The following is an 18,902-nucleotide window of genomic DNA, read 5'->3' as shown; positions in this document are numbered from 1 at the left end:
ATGGGTGCAGGCAGGGTGATTCCAGTTTGACTGAGCAGACTCAGAATGTTTGGGAAATTTCCCTAGTGTCACAGTATCAGTAAGTACAAGAATTAGGGTTTGAACCCAGCCTGTCAGATTCTCCCCTGAAGCCTTCTTGTGGGTTCCAGGTGCTGCTAGGCTGACGCTGATCCTGCCCAGCTCTGGTGCCCACCAAGTATTTGGAGTTCTCAAGGGCACGTCCCAGGAAGGACAGTCGAGGTGGGTCTCCTGAGCCTGCTCGGCCCACCTCCATATCTTCCAAGGAGTCCCAGAGGGGGTACAGGGTTGGGGAGCGGGAGGCTGGGATTGGCCCATAGAATGCAGGCACCCTTTCATGCCCCTTGTGTTCACACTTTGGGAAGGCTCGTGTTCCCGTAGGGAGCTAGGAAAAGTTTAGACCCTGAGGCTGGCTCCAAACGAGGTCTCCCTTGACCCATTCGTCCCGAGGCTGCAGACAGGAGGAGACGCCTGGCGTCCCTCCGCGCTGGTGGCGGTGAGGGGACCTACCGAGGTTGTTGTCGGTCAGCACCTCCTTGACCCTCTTGGTGATGCCATAGGTATCCAGCTCAGGAGACATGGCCACGAGCTCCTGAATACTGAGTGCTGAGTGTCCGGAGAGAGGCAGGGGGGGCGTGGGCTGGGCGTCTGAAGCTGGAGGTTCGCTGGGTTCTGGCGGCTTTCCATCCTTACATGTTTCAATGGAGGGGCACGGCTGCTGGACCAGTTCAGTCAAACTCTTCACCGACTCGCTAGAACTCATTGGTGAGTCTGGTGCGGGGCTGCAGCTGGCAGAGGTCTTTGGAGTGCTTTCTGTAATTGAAGCACATGAAAAACGATGGTTTAAAACAGGTATCTTTCATCATACACATCTACTTTATTTATCTAGGGAATATGAATTAAATGCCTTATGCAAGAAGTATGTAGTACAGAAGTCTATGGATACAAATGAAGTGTTTCAGGATTTTTGACTGAGTAACCTCTGATTTTCTGTATTTTATAAAAATATGTAAACAGCAACAATGGAAAAACTAGGGACTTAAAAGGTTTTTGAAGGCTTAAAATAAGGGTATTCTGTTAAAAAACCCATCCATGTTAATCATGTTATCAATGTCATGTTTTCTTCTAATGAAACGCCATAATTCTACCATTCCAAAGTACCCTGGCTAGACTAACTGCATAATTACTTTGTCCAGGTTTTCCAGAGCAGAAAGAATGGGCTGACTATTTTAAATGAGGGCTGCCGTGACGTGCGGTCACCAGTTACAAAGACCCTTGAAAAGGAAACTGAAGCCCCCAGGAGAGTCCAGTGCTGGGTCTTCCCTTGACCTCGGTTCTTCCTGGGGAAAAGACTGCCATGTATTATCCTAGATGGGTCTTGCCTCTGTCTCCAGGAGGCCCCCAGCACCCCCTCAAGGAAGGTACCAGAACTGCCAGTGAAGAGGCGCTCCCATGCTGCCCTCCTGTCTCACGGTTCCACACTGAACCCCAGAACCGGCTAGGGCTGCTTCCTTCCAAGAGCTGAGCCCTTTGGTGGCCTCGGCCAGGCTGTGGGAGGCACCACAGAGGACCAGGCCGCTACCCTCTCTGCTTGGCTGGTGCTGGTGCAGGGGCCCAGGGGTGGGTGCCACCACGGGTTCCTCTGCAGAGCGCTCCCTTCTGACTTCTCCCCATTAGCAGCACCATAAAAACCAACAGAACAGGCTCAAGTCTTGTTTTGGAGTATCTGGACCAAAGACCTTGGCATTTCCTAATTTCTAAACAGAGAGAGAAGCTGGGAGCAGGAGGAAACTGCGCAGTGCTGAGTGCCGAGGCCCCGGGCAGGATGCATCGCTGCCCTTGGCTCAGGACCTCTTGAGTAAGCGCTCCGCGCCCCCAGCGCTGCACACGAGGGGCCAGGCCGGCAGGCTGCAAGGAGCCCCGGAGAGATGAGGGGTCTGCAGGGCAGCCTTAGGGAAACTCCTGCTTGCTTCTCCCTCAGCCCGAGGGGAACACACAGCCAGCACCAGCCCATATTGCCCGAACCAGAAGTACTTGTACCCGACTAGGAAGAATATATAGCACTGAGTACAAATTTAATTTCAGTTTACTCTATAGCTGCAGTGCCCTGTGCTTGGCTCCAGGATGACGATCTATTCTGAACTCAAAAGGACGGAAAATACACTCCAAATAAACCAGTATTGTGCAAAAATGTCCAGAAAGAGCAAAATCCCAAATAAACCCACCACTATACAACTGATAAACCCATTTATTGTCCTGAATGGGTACAAAGTTCTATAATCACATAAAGCTGTGTCCTCAGCCTGGAGAATCAGGTTTTAAAAAAAATTGGTTTCGTGAAAGATGTAAAGGAGACAGACGTAAAAGGCAGAAAGGGTCTATATAAATCTTTAAGGCAATGTGAATCCTACAAATCAGATTTCTTTTCTCTGCTCACCTCCGGGTCACCCTACAACTGGATATAAAACGCTGCCAATGTTATTTTTGTCTCTGAAGCGGTGGAGGAATTGTACTGTAAACGTGCCCTGACTCACCCATGCGAGGGACTGTGTGGCAGATCATCCATCTTGCTCACGGGAGGCTGTCAGGGGTGGCGTGAATCCCCCACGTGATAAACAGATCTCTTCTCAGGTTTGTGTCCTTTAACCCGCAGCAAGGTCACAAGCATGCCTGCCTGGCTCACACCCCGCCTGGTGCCAGCCACCCCCTGCCTCTTGTTTGTCTGGTGCTGGTGTTGGCATGCTGTGCCAAACCCAAGCAGCTGCACATTTCTTTCTTTTAGGCCTTCTCAGTAAAGCACTTACATATGTGTAAATATATATATATATACATATATATATATTCTTGCCATGAAGAACCCCTGAGAGAACTAAACAGAGCTGTCACCGCATGTTACTGGCGTCCCTCTGTGCTCCTGGCCATGACTACACACAGAGGCAGGCCCTTCCGGGTGAAACCCTGCCTGGGCCTCGGTACGAACAGGGGGCGTGGACGCCATGTGTTACAGCACGTTGCGGCCACTGGCTTATGCTTGCGCTGCCCTCTGAGTCTGTGTGGGATCCACACCCGACAGCTGGAAGCTGGGCATGCTCCTCCCGGCAGCTGGTCTGTTCTCTGACAGATGCACGCATGCTGCCAGGCTCTCAGGTCGTGGCAGAAGCAGGCGCGCGTTTCTGGATCGGCAGGGACAGATGTGCCAGCAAATGGCCTCCTTGGAGAGACCCCAGGTCTGCATCCTCAGAACGGTACTTTGGGAGGGACAATCATTTAGGAGGCTATAGACGGCAGAGCATTGCGGGCAGCACTAGCCAGGCACCCATCGCCGCCCTGAAGAGGTGGCCAGGCTCCCGGGGCAAGACAGTTAGCTGCTTGCCATCTGACAGAACAAAGTGTAGTCAACAGAGAAGAAGAAGGAATGTTACTTTTTTTATTTCTCATTTCCTAAATTAGCAAAAGGAACCTGCAGATTAAATCAGAGACTTCTGAAAGGAAGGAGCTTTGTGCTACTCCACATAATTTAAAAAAATAATTAGAATTAAGGAAAAGAAAGAGACCGTGTCCTGGGCTACGTGCTAGGCAGTGACTCGGGCTGAGGGCTCCTGCCCCTTGGCTATGATTCTGTGCTTCTTGGAACGCCCTGCTCCTCGTCTTAAGACTGCGGAGAGGGCTGTGGTGAGGAAGGAGCCCGCCACATGGCTGGTGCTAAGTAAACAGTCTGAATTTGATGTTTAAGAAATAGAGCAGTTATTAAATTGAAGTGAAATGTGTTTGTTTATGTAAAGGTCTCCTACAGTCAACGTGACGCTCCTCATGATTTACTGCCATTTCTCCCCAGTGCCCGGCACATGACTGAGAAGCCAATGACAGACTCAAAAGTCCCGATGATATGTATGATGCCATTTAGATGACATTCTGAAAAAGGCAAAATGGTGGGAAAGAAAACAGAGCTGGGGCCTGGGGACAGGAGCTGACTACAAAGGGACTGAAGGAATTTTTGTGGGGGTGATGGAATTATTCTTTATCCTCATTGTTGAAACTCACAGTTCTATGAGTGAAGAATGGATTTCACTGTGTGTAAATTATACTTTAATGAAAACACTTAGAAAAAAAGTGCTGGCTGAAGGGATGAATGAAGGTGTGTCATTCCCTTCATTCTTTTACTCCTTTGGTAAATCGATTGAGCCAACAATTGAGAATCCACACTGAACAAGTCCAGGGTGACCCTTTCCTCCTGGAGCTCATGAAGCAGAAGGAACCCAAAGGGCAATGAATGAAGGGAGACAGATGGGGGTATGGGAACCCACTCTGGGTATGGGGGCGCTCAGGCTGCCTAGAGATAAGAGAGCCCTCCTGGAAACCTGGCACTGCAGGCGACCCTTGGGTAATTAACCAGGTAAGCTGGGAGGAGGGGAGGGGACAAGGAGGGAGGGAAGTTGTGCCAAGCCTGGGCTGAAGAGGAACTGGTGAGTGAGGTGTGGGTGAGGCTTAGTGTCGGAAGAACACAGGCTGGACTGTGCAGGGCCTGTGGGCTGGCCAGGTGGACATGTCTTATGTTCTGATCGCAGTGCAATGGGGAGCCACCCATTCAAATGGATGGGTCAACCCCTCACTTCTCCTGGAGACTCATAGTGGACCCAAGAGGGTTGGCTAAGGCCTTGTCAGAAACAGCAGAAGTCTGGGGCCCATGTCTACCACCAGGAGAATTGCATCTACATCGTGGCATATCCATACACTATCCTAAGCTGTGAGCAGCAGTGAGACTGCGAACTAGAGCCATGTATATCAACACCCAACACATAATAACGAGACACTGAACGAAACAGAGTGTAACGTTTGTGTGAAGTCTGAAAGCTGGCACACCAGTACTATATATTATGAGGAACTACTTGGATAAGTAGTGAGGGTATAAAATCATGCACAGGAACGATAAATAGCACATTCAGGACAGGCAGTAGTTTACTTCAAGAAGGAATGAGTTTAGGGAGGGGTTTTCAACTCTTATATTCAATGTTTTCTTTCTTTTAAAAATATAGGATTAAATTATAATAAAAAGGCTCAGTAAAGCTGGGCAATAGGTACTTGCCGTTCATTACATTATTCAATAGTTTTCTTTATATTTAAAATATAGTAGACCTAAAATTTAAAAAGTAAGAAAGCAAATGAGTTCTCTGTAGTTCCAGTGAGGATGAAGAGATGGGGAGAAATATGTGGATTTAAGAGCAATCTCTGAGACCCTTCAGCAGGACTTGGTGACTAAGTGGCAGGAGGACAGGTACAGGAGGACATAAGGAGTGAGGGTGTTTCCCACTTTAGGGCCTAAGTGCCCGGCATGGGGGTACCATTTCCTTGGGGGTGGGCTACACTACAGGAGGAGGAAGATGATATTAAGAGACCACATTTTATCATCATCATGAGTAAGAGCAGCCACTTCTTAGAGCCGCATTTACTGTGTACTTACTGGGTGCCAGGCCCCGTGCTAAGGCTCCTAAGAATTAAAGAATTCAGTCCTCACGACAGCCTGGTGGGCTGGACACATTCATTTCCCTCATCTTACAGAGAGAAGCATTCGTGCCCAGAGTTACAAAACCTTGGAAAACTTTGTCATTAGACAATTAAAAACGAGTCATTTGTTTATTTTAAAAGCCCAGTTACATAGCAACAGTAAGGTATGACATTTTAAGAGTGATCCATGTGGATTAATTTTTTGCAAGGCTTCAAAAAGGCTTTCCAGATGTGCTGCGTTCTAAACTGCCCACCTGTACAGTGGGGTGGTGCCTGCACTGTCCAGCAGCCCCACAGCCACTGGCGGCTGAGCCAGGGCTGGCCTTCCGGGCACAGACCTCAAGAATCTCAAGAACTAGGGAAGGAACCAAAATGTGTCGTGGGTTGAGTATGTCAAGGTGGTTACACTTGGTTTCATCTGATTCTCTTAGCAGCCCTCGGGGGAACTGTAAACCCCACACTGCAGGCGAGGAAGCAGAGGGTCAGGCCGGCAGCCTGACTTGGTCCCATCACGTGACGGCGGCGAGGGTCTGACCCAGATCAGGAGAAGGACGTCTTGATGTGTCTCCCCATCCCAGCATCTGCTGAAGCCCATGGTAATTCTGCCTTACGGTGGCCTGCCTTCTCTTTTTTCATTCATTTACTTTAAAAACACCTACTTAGTGTCATGCACCTGCTCGGCATTGGGGCTAAAGGAGAAATTAGACAAAACCTTGCTTTCAAGGAGCCTACAGCCTGTGAGCCTTGGACAATTGAAAACGAGACATTTGCATATTTTAAAAGCCCAGATATGTAGCAACAGTAAGGTATGACATTTTAAGAGTGATCCATGTGGATTAATTTTTTGCAAGCCTTCAAGTATTGTGTAAGAGTAGCTTGGTTAGTAAGCAACAGAAAGCAGAGATAGTGACTTAGGGTCCTCTGAAATATACAAGGCATTCAGGAACTATAAAGGATTATGAAAAATATTATATTCCAAAACAGCAGGCAAACAACAGCTGCCTTAAGTTTTCAATAGAAGCCAACTGAACATGCATACCCGCCGTAATTTTCAGAGACAAATCTCTGCAGTTTATCTGATCCACTGTATAAATTTCCATACTGCCCTCTCTCTGCAGTAATAATAACCCAAATTCCATTTAGTGTTCATTTGAGCAGTCAGGATAAAGTCGTTTCTTATTATCTCCCCACTGTGTAAAAAACAGCTTGAAGGTAGGAAGTCAGCAAGCATTTTCACCAAAAAGTAATTATTGTAAGTGACATTTTTACTGCTGGCCTGCCATAAGGCGAACTGTGCATTCGGAAGGACAAGTTGCTGAAACAAAATGACAGGGCACTCTGTGACATTCTGACAAGAACCCAAACATTATTTAACTGGCGGCTGGTCTGATGCACCACTTTTCATTATGTCCATAGGTTAGGCTCCGAGTCCATGGCAAGCTGGGAAACTCCAAGTGACTACAAAGACAGACAAGTATGGAGCGACGGGAGAGAGGAGGGAGAAGATGAAGCGGGGAGAAGAGGAGGGTGGCCGAGCAGGGGCGGGGAGCAGCCTGATCACAGCCTGGCACGTACAGATGTGAGCAGGCGAGTCCATCAGAGGAAAGAGAAAAGGGGAGCACGGGGAGGAGCAGGAGCGGGAGAGGGAGGTGGGTGCAGGGGCCTTGGCCCTGTGAGATGTCCAGGGTAGCGTCCTCAGGCCCGCATGACACCAAGCGCATGTCGCCACGTGGGGACGGGCTCACAGACTCACACAGCTTGTCTGGGAGAAGACTAATGGTCTCTCCAGAAATAATGAGCTTCTCCACTTCCAAGGGGAAAAGTGACACGACTGTGGTCTCCTGTATTTTAGTCACAAATTGGCAAGGCTAGGGCCACATGGTGACATGAGATCTTCTTATGTGACGAGTTCTGCTGTTTCTTAATACCAAACTTTTCCTCTGTGGCAGCAGTTTCTGCGGGCTCGTCAGACCCTGAACTTTGCCTTTGAGTCTAGCAGTGGCTCCACTACCGGCAGGGTCGCTGCCCTATTTCTAGTCAAGTCTCTCTGCTGGGCACAACCAACATAGCAGCAGGGAGCTTTCTCAATTCAGAGTGGTATTTTAACTGATTAGCAGCAGCTTGAAATAAAATATTTGGATACTTTAATGATGTCACTGAGACGTGCAGGAATTTTTTGCACTCCCTTACTCGGCACCATACAATTCCTCTACTGAGAAACAAAAAGAATCCAGCACTGTACCAGAGACACACCCAAAGTCACCAAGCCACAAAATAGTCTTTTTCCCAAGAAGGCCAAGTAACCACATCTGACGCTCAGCAGTGAGTAAGGGGAACCTCACACCCCAGGTCCAACGTGCTAGCCTCCTCCACTCCATGGAAAGGTCAGTTCCCAGGAAAGTGGCACACACCCAGGCCCAGGCTGGGCCCTACCACCTGGCCAGCCCCTGGGTTGGTAACCACTCTCTGGCCCTCAGCTAATCTCAGCGTGGCCCTAAATCAGGGAAAATTCAAGCAACCTAGCGAATCACTTTTCTGTCACTAGCAGAAAGTAACCTGGGAAAGGTTGGGGTGGGGATGGAGAGGTGGCGTGGGAGGAGGGGAAGGCCTGGGAGGAGTCACAGAGGTTGGGTCAGAACCTCTGCTGGGCCCAGGAAAGGAAGCCTCTGCCTCTGTTGCTTTTTTCTTCTATAAAATTCCTGAGCAACAAGCTCCCCACTTCTCACTATCACGTAGACATGCACCCCCACCCCCTGCCAGGACTGAAGTCAAGACAGGATCAGATGAGATGGAGGTCGCCGGTATCGTAGGAGCTGAGTGTGAGCCTCTGCGCGTGCACATGTGCCTGTGAACAATCCAGCTTTGATGCCTGCCAAAGGAACTCTTACAGTGACACAGAAGCCACAACACTTTACTCATTAACAGGGAAAACTTGTTCGCTGAAAGCAGTGCTGTTGCTGTTTAGACCTTACCTCCCTGACACTGACCTGTAAGCCATGGCAGAGGGGCCTGGGCCTTTCCTTCCACAGCACAGCCTCTGCAGTGCCCGGTGTCTGTGTGTGCAGACTAGGGGATGGGGAAACGGGAGGGCAAGGCGGACATGGACCCTGGAACAACCCCCGTATCTGAGGGTAGGACGGGAAATCCAGGGCAGTGGGAGCACGTGGCTGAAGCTGGGGGTGGGCCTGGAAGAGAGAACAACGTGTGCCAGGCTGGGCGGAGAGGAAGGGGTGGGGAACGGCAGGAACTTGGCAGGGGTGGGGACCAGCCTGAGCGGAAGGTTGGTGAGTGATGAGTCTGAAGAACAGGTGTGTGTGTGTGGGGGGCAGGTCACACACTAAGAGGGTGGGATGCTAACCCCAGGGGAGGGGCTGAGGCGGAAGAGTGGCCCCATCGGATCTGCAGCCTGGAGAGCCGCTCCGGCCTCAGTGAGGGGTGGCCTGGCAGGTGAGCGGCAAGACAGGGCAGCTGCTGGGTGGGCGGGATGCTGCCTGTTGTTGACCAGGGTGGGGGCAGCAGGAGAAAGGGGAAAACATTGGAGAGACATTTAGGAAACAGAAACGACGAGTGTGGTGGTGGTGGCACGGCCCAGGATGCAGAGCTCATCTGTGCCCTCCCTCAGGGTTCAGTGTTTTCCTTGTGTATCCTTTTATAAGCTCTTAAGGAAATAAGCATATCAAAAGCAGAGTTTGGAAATACTAAAGATTAAAACCCTCCTTAAATTACAATTTAATCTTTATAGTGAACTCAAGAGTCTGGCAGGATTGCTGAAGTGACACTTGGTGACACAGTTGGCGCTGCTTCAGCAACACAGGATGCTCCCTGTTCCCAGATTTTCTACAAATCCACACTGATTTAGAAATAATGCTTTCAAATTACCTTCAATAACCTTATTACCAAACCAGCTGTGTGTATGAACACTTATCAATGCGTTCCCGTGCATTAAGAGAAAATGTATGTCATACAAACAGCCTAAATATATATTACTGAGAGGGGAAAGAAACAAACCCTCTAGTTAAATTGCTTTAGTATAATCAAAGATTAATCACATGTGTGAGTGCGTGTGTGTACGTGTGAGCATATCCTTTCTATTTCCTCCAGGTTCATTTCCGTTCGGGGAGTGCTGCCTATCCCTCACCCTGGCCGTCCTCCTGCAGGTAGGATACGGTGTATACCGCCATTCTGATGGTGGAATTTCCAGAAGCCAGAGGAGTCAGAAGGTGGTTTTAAATACTGTTTTCTTTTGGAGACTTCTAGGCCTGCAGCTCAGTAACTCCCCTTTCTCCGGGTACACGGTGGGCAGCATGCTTCAGTGTCCATCCGTGCACAGTCATGGTGTCGACCCCAGGAGCCGCCTGCCCCTCTCGGCAATGCGACCAGCCAGCCTGGCTGGTGAGCAATGTTTGGGATCTGCTGGGATGTTCCTTAGGGAACCCAGGCTGGCCCACATGCCAGCGCCACAGCTGCCGTCCAGCTTCAAAACCACATGCAGGTGAGCACGCTGCCCCGGCCCCACACGGGCCCTGGCCTTGCTGAGCAGAGCCGAGTGACGTTTCTGTTATATGCAATGGTATCAGGAAAGCAATTAAGGTACATTATTTTACACATCCTCCTAATCTCTCCATACTGCTTTACTTAATTTGTGATGAAATTGTTGAGAAAGGGTACTTAATGTAGGACAGTCAGTAAAAGTAATTTATCATCTTCCCGCTTCAGTGCTCACTGTATCAGCGAACTCCTTTTCTGCATTCATCATGCAATCAGCCTATTATTTGCATATTAATCAGGCAGTGGACCATGAAAGAACTGCATCTCAGCCAAATGCTGCACTATCTTGGGAGAAACACTCAGTAATTATCATACATCAGTGTTATGATGTGGTAATTGATTATAACATCTTTCGGCTGCCCCCAGGGAGTCCCACTGCTAACCCAGCCCCGCGCATTCTGGACAGATATGTCCCTCCACCCCCCCCAAAATCAGAGTCACCACTGCTGTCCTCTTACTATGTTATTTCTGTGGTGTATTGATCCTTTTTTCCAATTTCAGGAGGTATTTAAATCACGTGAAACAAAACTGACCTTGAGAATGAGAAGGTCTAACTGGGAAAGGAAGTTTCCCTCTGGACTTGGGGTGTCCTCTCTCCCCTCAGCCTTCTGCTTTCAGAGGTGCTGCTTCAGCTCACTTAAGTTTCCTTATCAAATAAAATGCTGCGACTTCAGTACTTCCTAATTGCAAAGTTAGTATAAAGGTAGTTTGGCTGCTTTATTTAGGTGCCAAATGACAGGCTAATTTTGGCCCCCTTGTAAAGGACAAACCCAACATCTGCCAATTCAGACGCAGCCTATATTTAGGAACCCAGTTCCAGAGCCATGAACAAAACCCAGAATCGAAATGGAGCCACTGAGGGAAGCCTCCCGGCTTGCACCCATTCTACCCAGCGCAGTGTCAGGAGGGGCTCCCTCCGAAGCCCTCTTGGGGGGCTGAGTGTGGCCCCAGGACCAGTGCCGTGGGGCTGGGGGTCGGGGCACTGAGATGGCTCATGGTTCATGGCCCTGGCCGGGAGGAGTGCCTGACAGCCGAAGGGCAGCACTGTTCTTCAGGGAAGGAAAGGGTTCCAAAGAAGCATGTCCCCTCGATCTCATGCCCGATGGACCATAAACCTGCATCTGATATAGCCACTGATGGGGGTGGTCCCCCACAACCCCCCGTCTGCTCCCTGGCTGAAAAATGAGAGCTACAGCCCAGGGTGATGAAGGTGTCTGATCAGTGGTTTGCTTTGTTTTGTTGCACCTGATTTTTAATATTTGTCCATTTATAATTTGGACCCAAATTTTGTTCTCTGTTTTGAAGTGTGGCCTCTGCAGGGGAGCAAGCTCCCGGGGCGGACACTTGGGACCTGGGTGCACCTGCCGAATGCCTCTGAGGACCGTGGGCTTCTCCCACCTCCTTCTCCTGACAGGGCTGAGCCCCTCCTCATCTCTGAGCCTTGGGTTTCTCAGTCTGTAAGAAGTGGGAAAGGATTTCTGCTTAGTGATAATTTTAAGGACTAAAGAGATAAGTGTTGATAGTATATTAGCACTGTGCCCGGCACACACAAGATGCAAATATGGGAGTTTTCTCATTCTCTCTCACCTCTTTCTGAAATTACCTGGGGCTTTTTAGGCATTTAAACATCCTTCATCCCTTCCTGGGGACTAAACCTTTGAAAACCAAAGTCCGCATTTGCTCTTATGACCTACTTTTGCTGCTTGTACTTAATGTCCAATGAACTGTAAAATCTGTTTTCCAAAGAAAGCCTGAATGGGGAGGCAGAGGAGGTGTGTTCAGAGGCCCCATGACTAGGCCTGCCCAGTCCTCCAAAAGGGGAGAGTTGGGGGGTGCCAGCAGTTAGGTCCCCAGGGAGGACTCGGTTTTAGGCAAAGTGACCCAAAGTTGGCATTACCACTTGCCCAGGCCACCAGTCACCCCATTCCAAGACGTGGTGGCCCAGTTCTGTACGACTTGTCCCCAGTGGCTCCAGTGATGACCCCTGACCTATAATCTTATTCCTGCAGGCAAGATTCTGGGTCAACTATAAGAACAAGCAATTCTAAAGGAGGACTGGCACTCCACAGAAGCCGAGGACCTGGAGAGCTGCAGGCAGGTCATCTTTCACCGGACCCCCAGAGCCAGTGCCCCCTCAGCACAAAGGTGCAAGTGGCCACCGGGAAGCTTTCCGTCTATCCAGTTTCAAAAGCCGGAGCATCAACACTTGCCATGCGCACGTATATCACACTACAAATACTCAGGCACACAGAAAACAGCCATGATGGCAGCGGCTGCGGTGGTGGCAGTGGCAATCATTTAAATAGAACTGGCCCTGTGCCAGCTGCTGTTCTCGAGGCATTTCTACACTGACTTATTCACCCCTCATGGGCGCTTTAGGCTGCCCATTTTGTAGAAGAAGAAACAAAGGCCCAGAGAGGTCTAGGCACTTGCCCAGGGCCACAACAGCCATGAAGGGCAGAGGCAGGTCTGGCCTTTGGCAGGCTGCTCCGACCCCACCACACCAGCCTGCTGCCTCTGGGTTTGCTCTTGCAAAGATATCCACCAACAGTGACTGGTTAGATACAGAACGGCCTATCTACACAAGGGAGTCCCTGTAGCTGTAAAAAAGAGGAGATTCTTTATGTGACTTGGAAACGTCTCCAGCAGGTACTGTAGGTGAGAAGAGCCAGGCTTACAGTGTGAGCACCACCTGCTCCCCCCATGGGACAGACCTCCGGAAGCACTGGCTGTCTCTGAAGGACCCACAAGAGACTGGGGACAGGAGCTCCTCTGGGAGGGCAACTGGGTTGGGAGAGGAAAGGCTTATTTTTTTAAAAGGTGTAAGTCCTGTTTAAACCTTGAATTTTATAAACATGGGGGCATAGTACTTATTAAAAAAACTCAAGTTGTAATTTAAAAAATAAAGTCAACTACTCTCTTTCTTTGGGCTACTTTGATTCTCTCTGCTCTTCTGGTAAAGCAGTGTGGCAGATCCCGCGCTAGGAACAGAGACCTCTGGGGACAGACTCATGAGGCGCCAGCCTTTCCGAGGTGTCGTGAGCTGCCTGGAGCCGGGGCTTCGGGTGGCCGTGGTGCAGGCTGGAAGCCCGCGTAGGGTGCCCTTCCTCACTTGTGAGGACAGCTGTTGCTGTGAACACACATCAAATGGGTCACCCTCCGTGGCTGGCGGCCTGGGGAGGATCTGCAGGTGCAGCTGTGCTGAGGGAGGACGGGCTGGCGGGCCTGCCCCAGCCCTTGGCCCCACCATGCTCACTTTGCAGGGGAGCTGCTTCAGCATCACTGGTTGGGTCCCGGCGTGCATCCCACAGATGTCCAAAATGGCTTGGGGAGCTCAGAAAGCAGCTTACACACAGGTAACAGGATGCAGGCGATCTTGAGTCCCGCCTCGTGTAGCTTCTGAGAGCTGTGTGGCTTCCAGCTCAGTGGGGGCTGGTGGGCCTCCCTCTGGAGCTGCTCTAGGCGTGTGGGGACCCAGATGCTGTTTTTAGTAGTCTGGAGACCCTCTCTCTTGAAGGGTCAGCTGCTGCACAACCAGATCTCTTTTCACTTTGGCTCAGCTGAGATCAGGTTGCAATTTCTGAAGGACGTTGATTGACAGGACCCTTATCCAGGGAAAGGAAAGCGAGTCCTAGACCCTAGGCCGTGGGAGGTCCAGGGCCCCTGGGTACACACGCCTCCTGAGCCACAGCCCCCTTATCCCTGCCCTCTGGGCTTCAGGCTGCTGTTGCCCACTGACTAATGCCCCACCTCTCCCACTGGTCTTTGTTTTCTGATGAAGAATCTCTGAGCTTCGCCAGTCCCAGCCCATGGCCCCAACAATCCCTTCTTGGACTGGCTGGCTGGCCAGAGGCCCATTCAGCTGCTGCTGCTGTGGCCACTTTCAAAGAACTCTGACTGGTGCCCTCGAGGTCTCGCTGCTTGGTGTCCAGCCTGGTGACATGGTCAAGTGGAGAATGCTCTTTTCCCTGGTCACGAATCTGTCTCCCTTCATGGCACCTGACTAGTTCTTAGATGAGGGATTTCTCCCTTCACCTCCCAATGCCCTCTCTAGCTTCTGAGTTGTGATTTCTTCAGAAAGTGTCAGGGAAAACACTGGGGCCCGTGCCTGCCTTGGCCACAGGCCATGGCCCCCCCGCAGGAGGGGGCCCTTTGTGGTAAGATGGGATAGGCCGAGGACCTAGTGTTCAGCTGCCGTTGGGGTGGGTCACCGACGGGCCCTATAGGCACTGCCCACCCACAATTTCCTTCTGATTTAGAAACCTCAAGGCAGCAATATCAACGGTACTCTGCAAAAGGAAAAACCTGAATCCTTTCACCATTGATTCCTCTACTGTCACTTTAAGAAGGAAAAAAGCCCTCTGAACGTGGGGTTGCTGATGTTTTCATCTTTCTCAAAGGTTCTTTGGCTGCCTCAATCCTCCACACCCATCTCTGAGCCTCTACACCTGCAGAACCCTCCACCTGGAATGTTCTCCTCCCCAACTGTTTGTTCTGCCTGGCTCAGCCCCTCTTTAGGAATCCCTCAGTCCCCCAGGGTCTCCTCACAGCCTGGCAACCCCAGGCCAGGTGACAGCCAACCAGTAGGCAGGTGGAGTCTGGTACAGAAACCTAACTGTTCCAAGCCTGGAGTGGAGAATTACTCATCTATGCCACTCTTGATAAAAGAAAAGTGTCCCATTTCAGGCTACAACCAAGAAAGCAAGCAACAAATGGAGGCCGTTAGCTCTTCTGGGCCATCATATTTACAGGCAATGAGTGGGTGGCAAAGACCAAAACCCCAAACCAAATGGTGAGCGACGCCCACCTGCTCAGGAAGGGATGCTTTCCAAGTGCTCTGCACAGCACTCTCTAGTCTGTACGTGGCTTTCCAGAATTCTCTTTCATTTTTGATCTGTTGTCCATGGTCATGTATTAATCAGTTAGGTATAAATCTTTTCAGCTATTTAAAATAAACAAAGGTTAGGATAATTCCATTTGGGAGAACCAATGAGTTGTCCTCACTAATTTATTTTGATGACAAAGAAGAGGAAAAAAACAAAAGATCCAGTCTAGGGCATCGAACAAAATGCCTGCGTGCTCCAGACGTGGGCATGAAATTCTCTGGGGTACCCATCAGCCCCTCCTCTGCCTATAACCATGCCAGCCAGACACCCAGGCCTAACCTTTAGTCACTAGAGTTAAGGACCTGAGTGCTTATTTAAGAAGACACGTTGGCATCCTATCACAGACTTCGGAGCTCCAACCCCCTGGGCATGTTTTCCTGGTGACCTAATCGAAAGTCCCGATGCTCATGAGAAAGGCCCACTGGCTCAGCCTCAGTTGAGGTGCCGTGGCCATGAGAACCTCCTGGCCCTGTGACTGTCACATCTGGGAAGGAGCATACACCGAGACCACCCGGACGAGGCCAGAGACGGACGGCAGCAGCTGTCTTCACAAAGAGACAGCTGACACTCTGCTGATGGAGAACAGCAAATGGAACCATCTAATTCTCCATGGCCGGAGAAGGCTGGGAACCCACAGTTCCTGACCGATTCAGGAAAGAGCCGGCTATTTTACGATTAAGCCAAGGGGACTGGACCAGGCTTTTGCTTGAGCAGCTTATAATAAGGCCCCTCATTCTGATTTGTAAGCAGATTTGTAACATCTTGATAGCCACAGTAATGAAATGCTCCCATACTAAAAAGTTACAAGGCTCAGGGTATCAGGGAACTAACTCTTCTCTGCCAATTCTCTATAAAGTAATGATTAGCATCATGTCCCAGGTCATCTCCTTTCCTTTCCCTTGTTTTCAAAAATCCCCAGTCTGTCTGGGGAAAATTGTCTCTTGCCTCCCTCCTTCCCCAGGGGTAAAACAATTAATGACCCAAAGGAACTGTGAATATGAAGTGAGTTTTAAGGAATGAAAAAGGGGAAAAAAATTATTCAAAAAGGTTTGACAGAAAAAAAAAAAAGGTTTGATAGACCATAATCTCTCTATCTACCAACGTACACACATAGTCATAAATATCTCAAGGTTTTCTTTTCTTGAAAAAAGAATTGCTAACTGATGAGCAATGATTGCAGGCTACCCTCTGAAAACATGTCTCTGTTGGCCCTTCCCTTCTTCTAGAAGCTCCCTTCTCTCCCCCGGGAGTGGCTATCGCTAAGTAGTGTGAGGTCAGGAATGACGGATGATGCCAGGAATGGAAGACAAACATAAGGGAGACTCAGAATCAATCCTCAAGGACCATCTCCAACTGTGTCTTCAAATGAAGTTTTCCATGTTAGTTCACAGAGGACACTGGCTGTGACTACCACCACCTCCCCTGCCAGCTCCTCTCTCCCCTCCAAGTCACGTTTGCTTAACACTAACAGTGATATAGAAACCTCGATTACCAGGATCTATGTTAAGAGGTAACTGACTGGAAGTTTGTCTTTTTTTTTTTTCCTTTGGCATGGGCAGGAACCAGGAATCAAACCCAGGTCTCTGGCACGGCAGGCAAGAACTCTGCCTGCTCAGCCACTGTGGCTTGCCCTGAAGTTCGTCTTTTGAAAAAAATTTTTTAAGTTACTCTATGATTGTACAGAACCCTGTTTACTGTACTCATCAGCTGGAGTACAGCTGTTAGCTTCCAGGGAAAAATCACTGGTGATTCCAGTGGTCAAAAACAGTCGCAACTTTCCTTATGGCCGAAGACCACCACCCCACGGCTTGGACTACCAAAAGAACACTCAGAAATGGCTCTATCCCACCAAGAAGGCAAAAAGGATGATGCAACTGAAACTTCTCTACTTATCGTGAAACTTATCAGCAAGTTTGACGTAGGGAGCTTCCTGTGCCAGCCATGAGCTGTTTAGATGGTGGGGAAGGGCACCTCACTGCCACAGCAGCCCAGCCCATGCCCAGCTCAGGAGGCCCACACCTTCGCGGCGACGGGACTGACCTCTTACTGGAAGAAGCAGAAGGCAAGTCTTAACCTCCACATCCGGGAGGTAAAGCCAATTGCCAGGCCAGTTCGGGGGCCTGGATTCTCAGGTGCAATTTCCCAACAGTGCGTGGGAAGAGGGGATCCCTCCCTGAGCCACAATTACCTGCAGCCATCTGGGTCCACCCTGCTGAGCGGCCTCTGGCAGAGGCCTGATAGAGTGGCCGCAATGGACACGGCACATCTTCCTGAGTCTAGAGTCTAGAGGCCTCTTGAAAGGATTCCTCTGTAGCCATGGTGAGGGCAGGGAATCGGAATCCTGCGGAAATCCTAGCACCGGAAGGCTTTCCTCCCTGCTTGACTCGGCTTCCTCAGAGAAGTGAATTTTTTTAAACTGTCAAGGAAGAGATTCTACAGTCTCCTGAAATCTAGTGATGCGCCAATACCCACCATTATAAAATAATCCTACCCTCCTAATCTAGATTCAATATTCCAGAAGCACAGCTACCTTGATTTTTAGAAACTTTCTTGGAAAGCTAACAAAGATAGTAAAGAATTTTCACATAAGGAAAACTGCCATCCGCAGTCTTGCCACCACATGATGTCATCTCTCTTTTCATCTTAACAAGCCCCTTCTAGTCTTTCTGACCCACAGGGCAACAGTTTTGCTTAGTTGCTGTCGTGATGTACATTAAAAATTTTTCCACTATATAAGAACTGTTTTTTCCATGCCACCAAGATTACTGTTTCTACTGGCATTCTCCCTGTTGCTGCCCGTCAACGGGGGCACGGGGGGAGCCGCTGGCACCCCATCTCCCCTCTCTCTGGGAGGACAGAGCCCGCCCGCCAGCCCTTCACAAAACCCGACGGGAAGTTACCCTGAGCTCAGTGCCATCCGGAGGAGCCTTGCCTTCGCCCCCCCTCCCCCCTCCAACTGCAGGCTCCCCAAGTTTTTAAAGTGAATTTATTTTAACAAATATTCACATTCCTCTTAGGAGCCCAGAGTGTTTTCCCTAGATTGGAAGCATGTCTGTTGTAAGAACGTTCCAGCACAGTGGCAACTACCTGATATAATAAAAAAGTAAAATAATCGTTCATTAGGGATTTGTTCGGACACTGAGATTTTGGCATCGATTAGAACAAACCTGGGACTGCAGAAGATTTCCTGTTTTATTTGAGAACAAGGGGTTTTGATTGAAAAAAATTTTAGTCACATTCTGCCAAGTTCGGTCCTGCCTCTGCTGGGGCAGCAAATACTCAGAGAGGTTCAGGGCAGGCCACCTTTCCGCTAAGCAGAAGGCAAGACTAATTTTCCACGCAAATGCCGCACAAACTCTAGGACAAACAACCATGTCCGTTATTTTCCCTAACGGATTTTGAATGCGGGCCAGGGCTGGATAAGGCCTTCGGGGTTTTCTTGTTAAGTTGGCCAACGCAGAAAAGACGTGCGAAGGCATTCCACCTGGTCCTTCTTTGGATAGACAAGCACTCCATTTATATGTGCGGCCAAGAAAACCAATGGCTTGGGTAAGACACAGCCTTCTGTCCCCATTTTGATCAAAATTAAAGAAGAACACCTAAGACATGAAAAGTCTCCCCTGGGAATGTAACTGCAGCCCCCAGGCCGCTGGTTGCATCTGTGAGTGGGGCTGCTAATCCTGCAGCAGCAGCAGCCGCGGCTGCCCAGCTGTTCCCCTCATAGCACATGGTTTCCCTTGTAAAACTTCTAGCAAGCTGGCGGGCTTCACGCTCCTCACTTAGCTTTGTTTGTGTTCCCAATGAATCAATGGGATATGGAGGCTAATCAACATGTTTAGAAAAATAAAGAAAGGGAAAAAGAGGACTGGCTCATGATGCCGCTGCCTGCTCCCAGAGGCTGGGTGAGAACAGCTCTGCCAAGCTGTGGCTCAGCAAGGGAGGAAGCAG

General features: G+C 49.8%; 1 protein-coding gene across 8 annotated transcripts in view; it reads right to left on the bottom strand.

Annotated features, from left to right (window-relative positions):
• CUX1 (cut like homeobox 1) overlaps positions 1–18,902 on the bottom strand; it is a 361,508-nt gene that overhangs the window by 39,917 nt on the left and 302,689 nt on the right. For 5 of the 8 annotated variants that reach the window (XM_077140853.1, XM_077140854.1, XM_077140852.1 and 2 more), the window contains one exon: positions 529–831. The exons of the other annotated variants lie outside the window; for them this stretch is intronic. In XM_077140853.1, coding sequence (XP_076996968.1) covers positions 529–831 — 303 coding nt within the window. The remainder of the gene's footprint in view (positions 1–528; positions 832–18,902) is intronic. 8 annotated transcript variants of the gene reach the window in all.

The sequence above is a fragment of the Tamandua tetradactyla genome, chromosome 23 (assembly GCF_023851605.1).
Source record: "Tamandua tetradactyla isolate mTamTet1 chromosome 23, mTamTet1.pri, whole genome shotgun sequence".
Lineage (NCBI taxonomy): Eukaryota > Metazoa > Chordata > Mammalia > Pilosa > Myrmecophagidae > Tamandua > Tamandua tetradactyla.
Note: the sequence above shows the minus strand (reverse complement) of the source record. Positions and strands in the feature narration are given on the sequence as shown.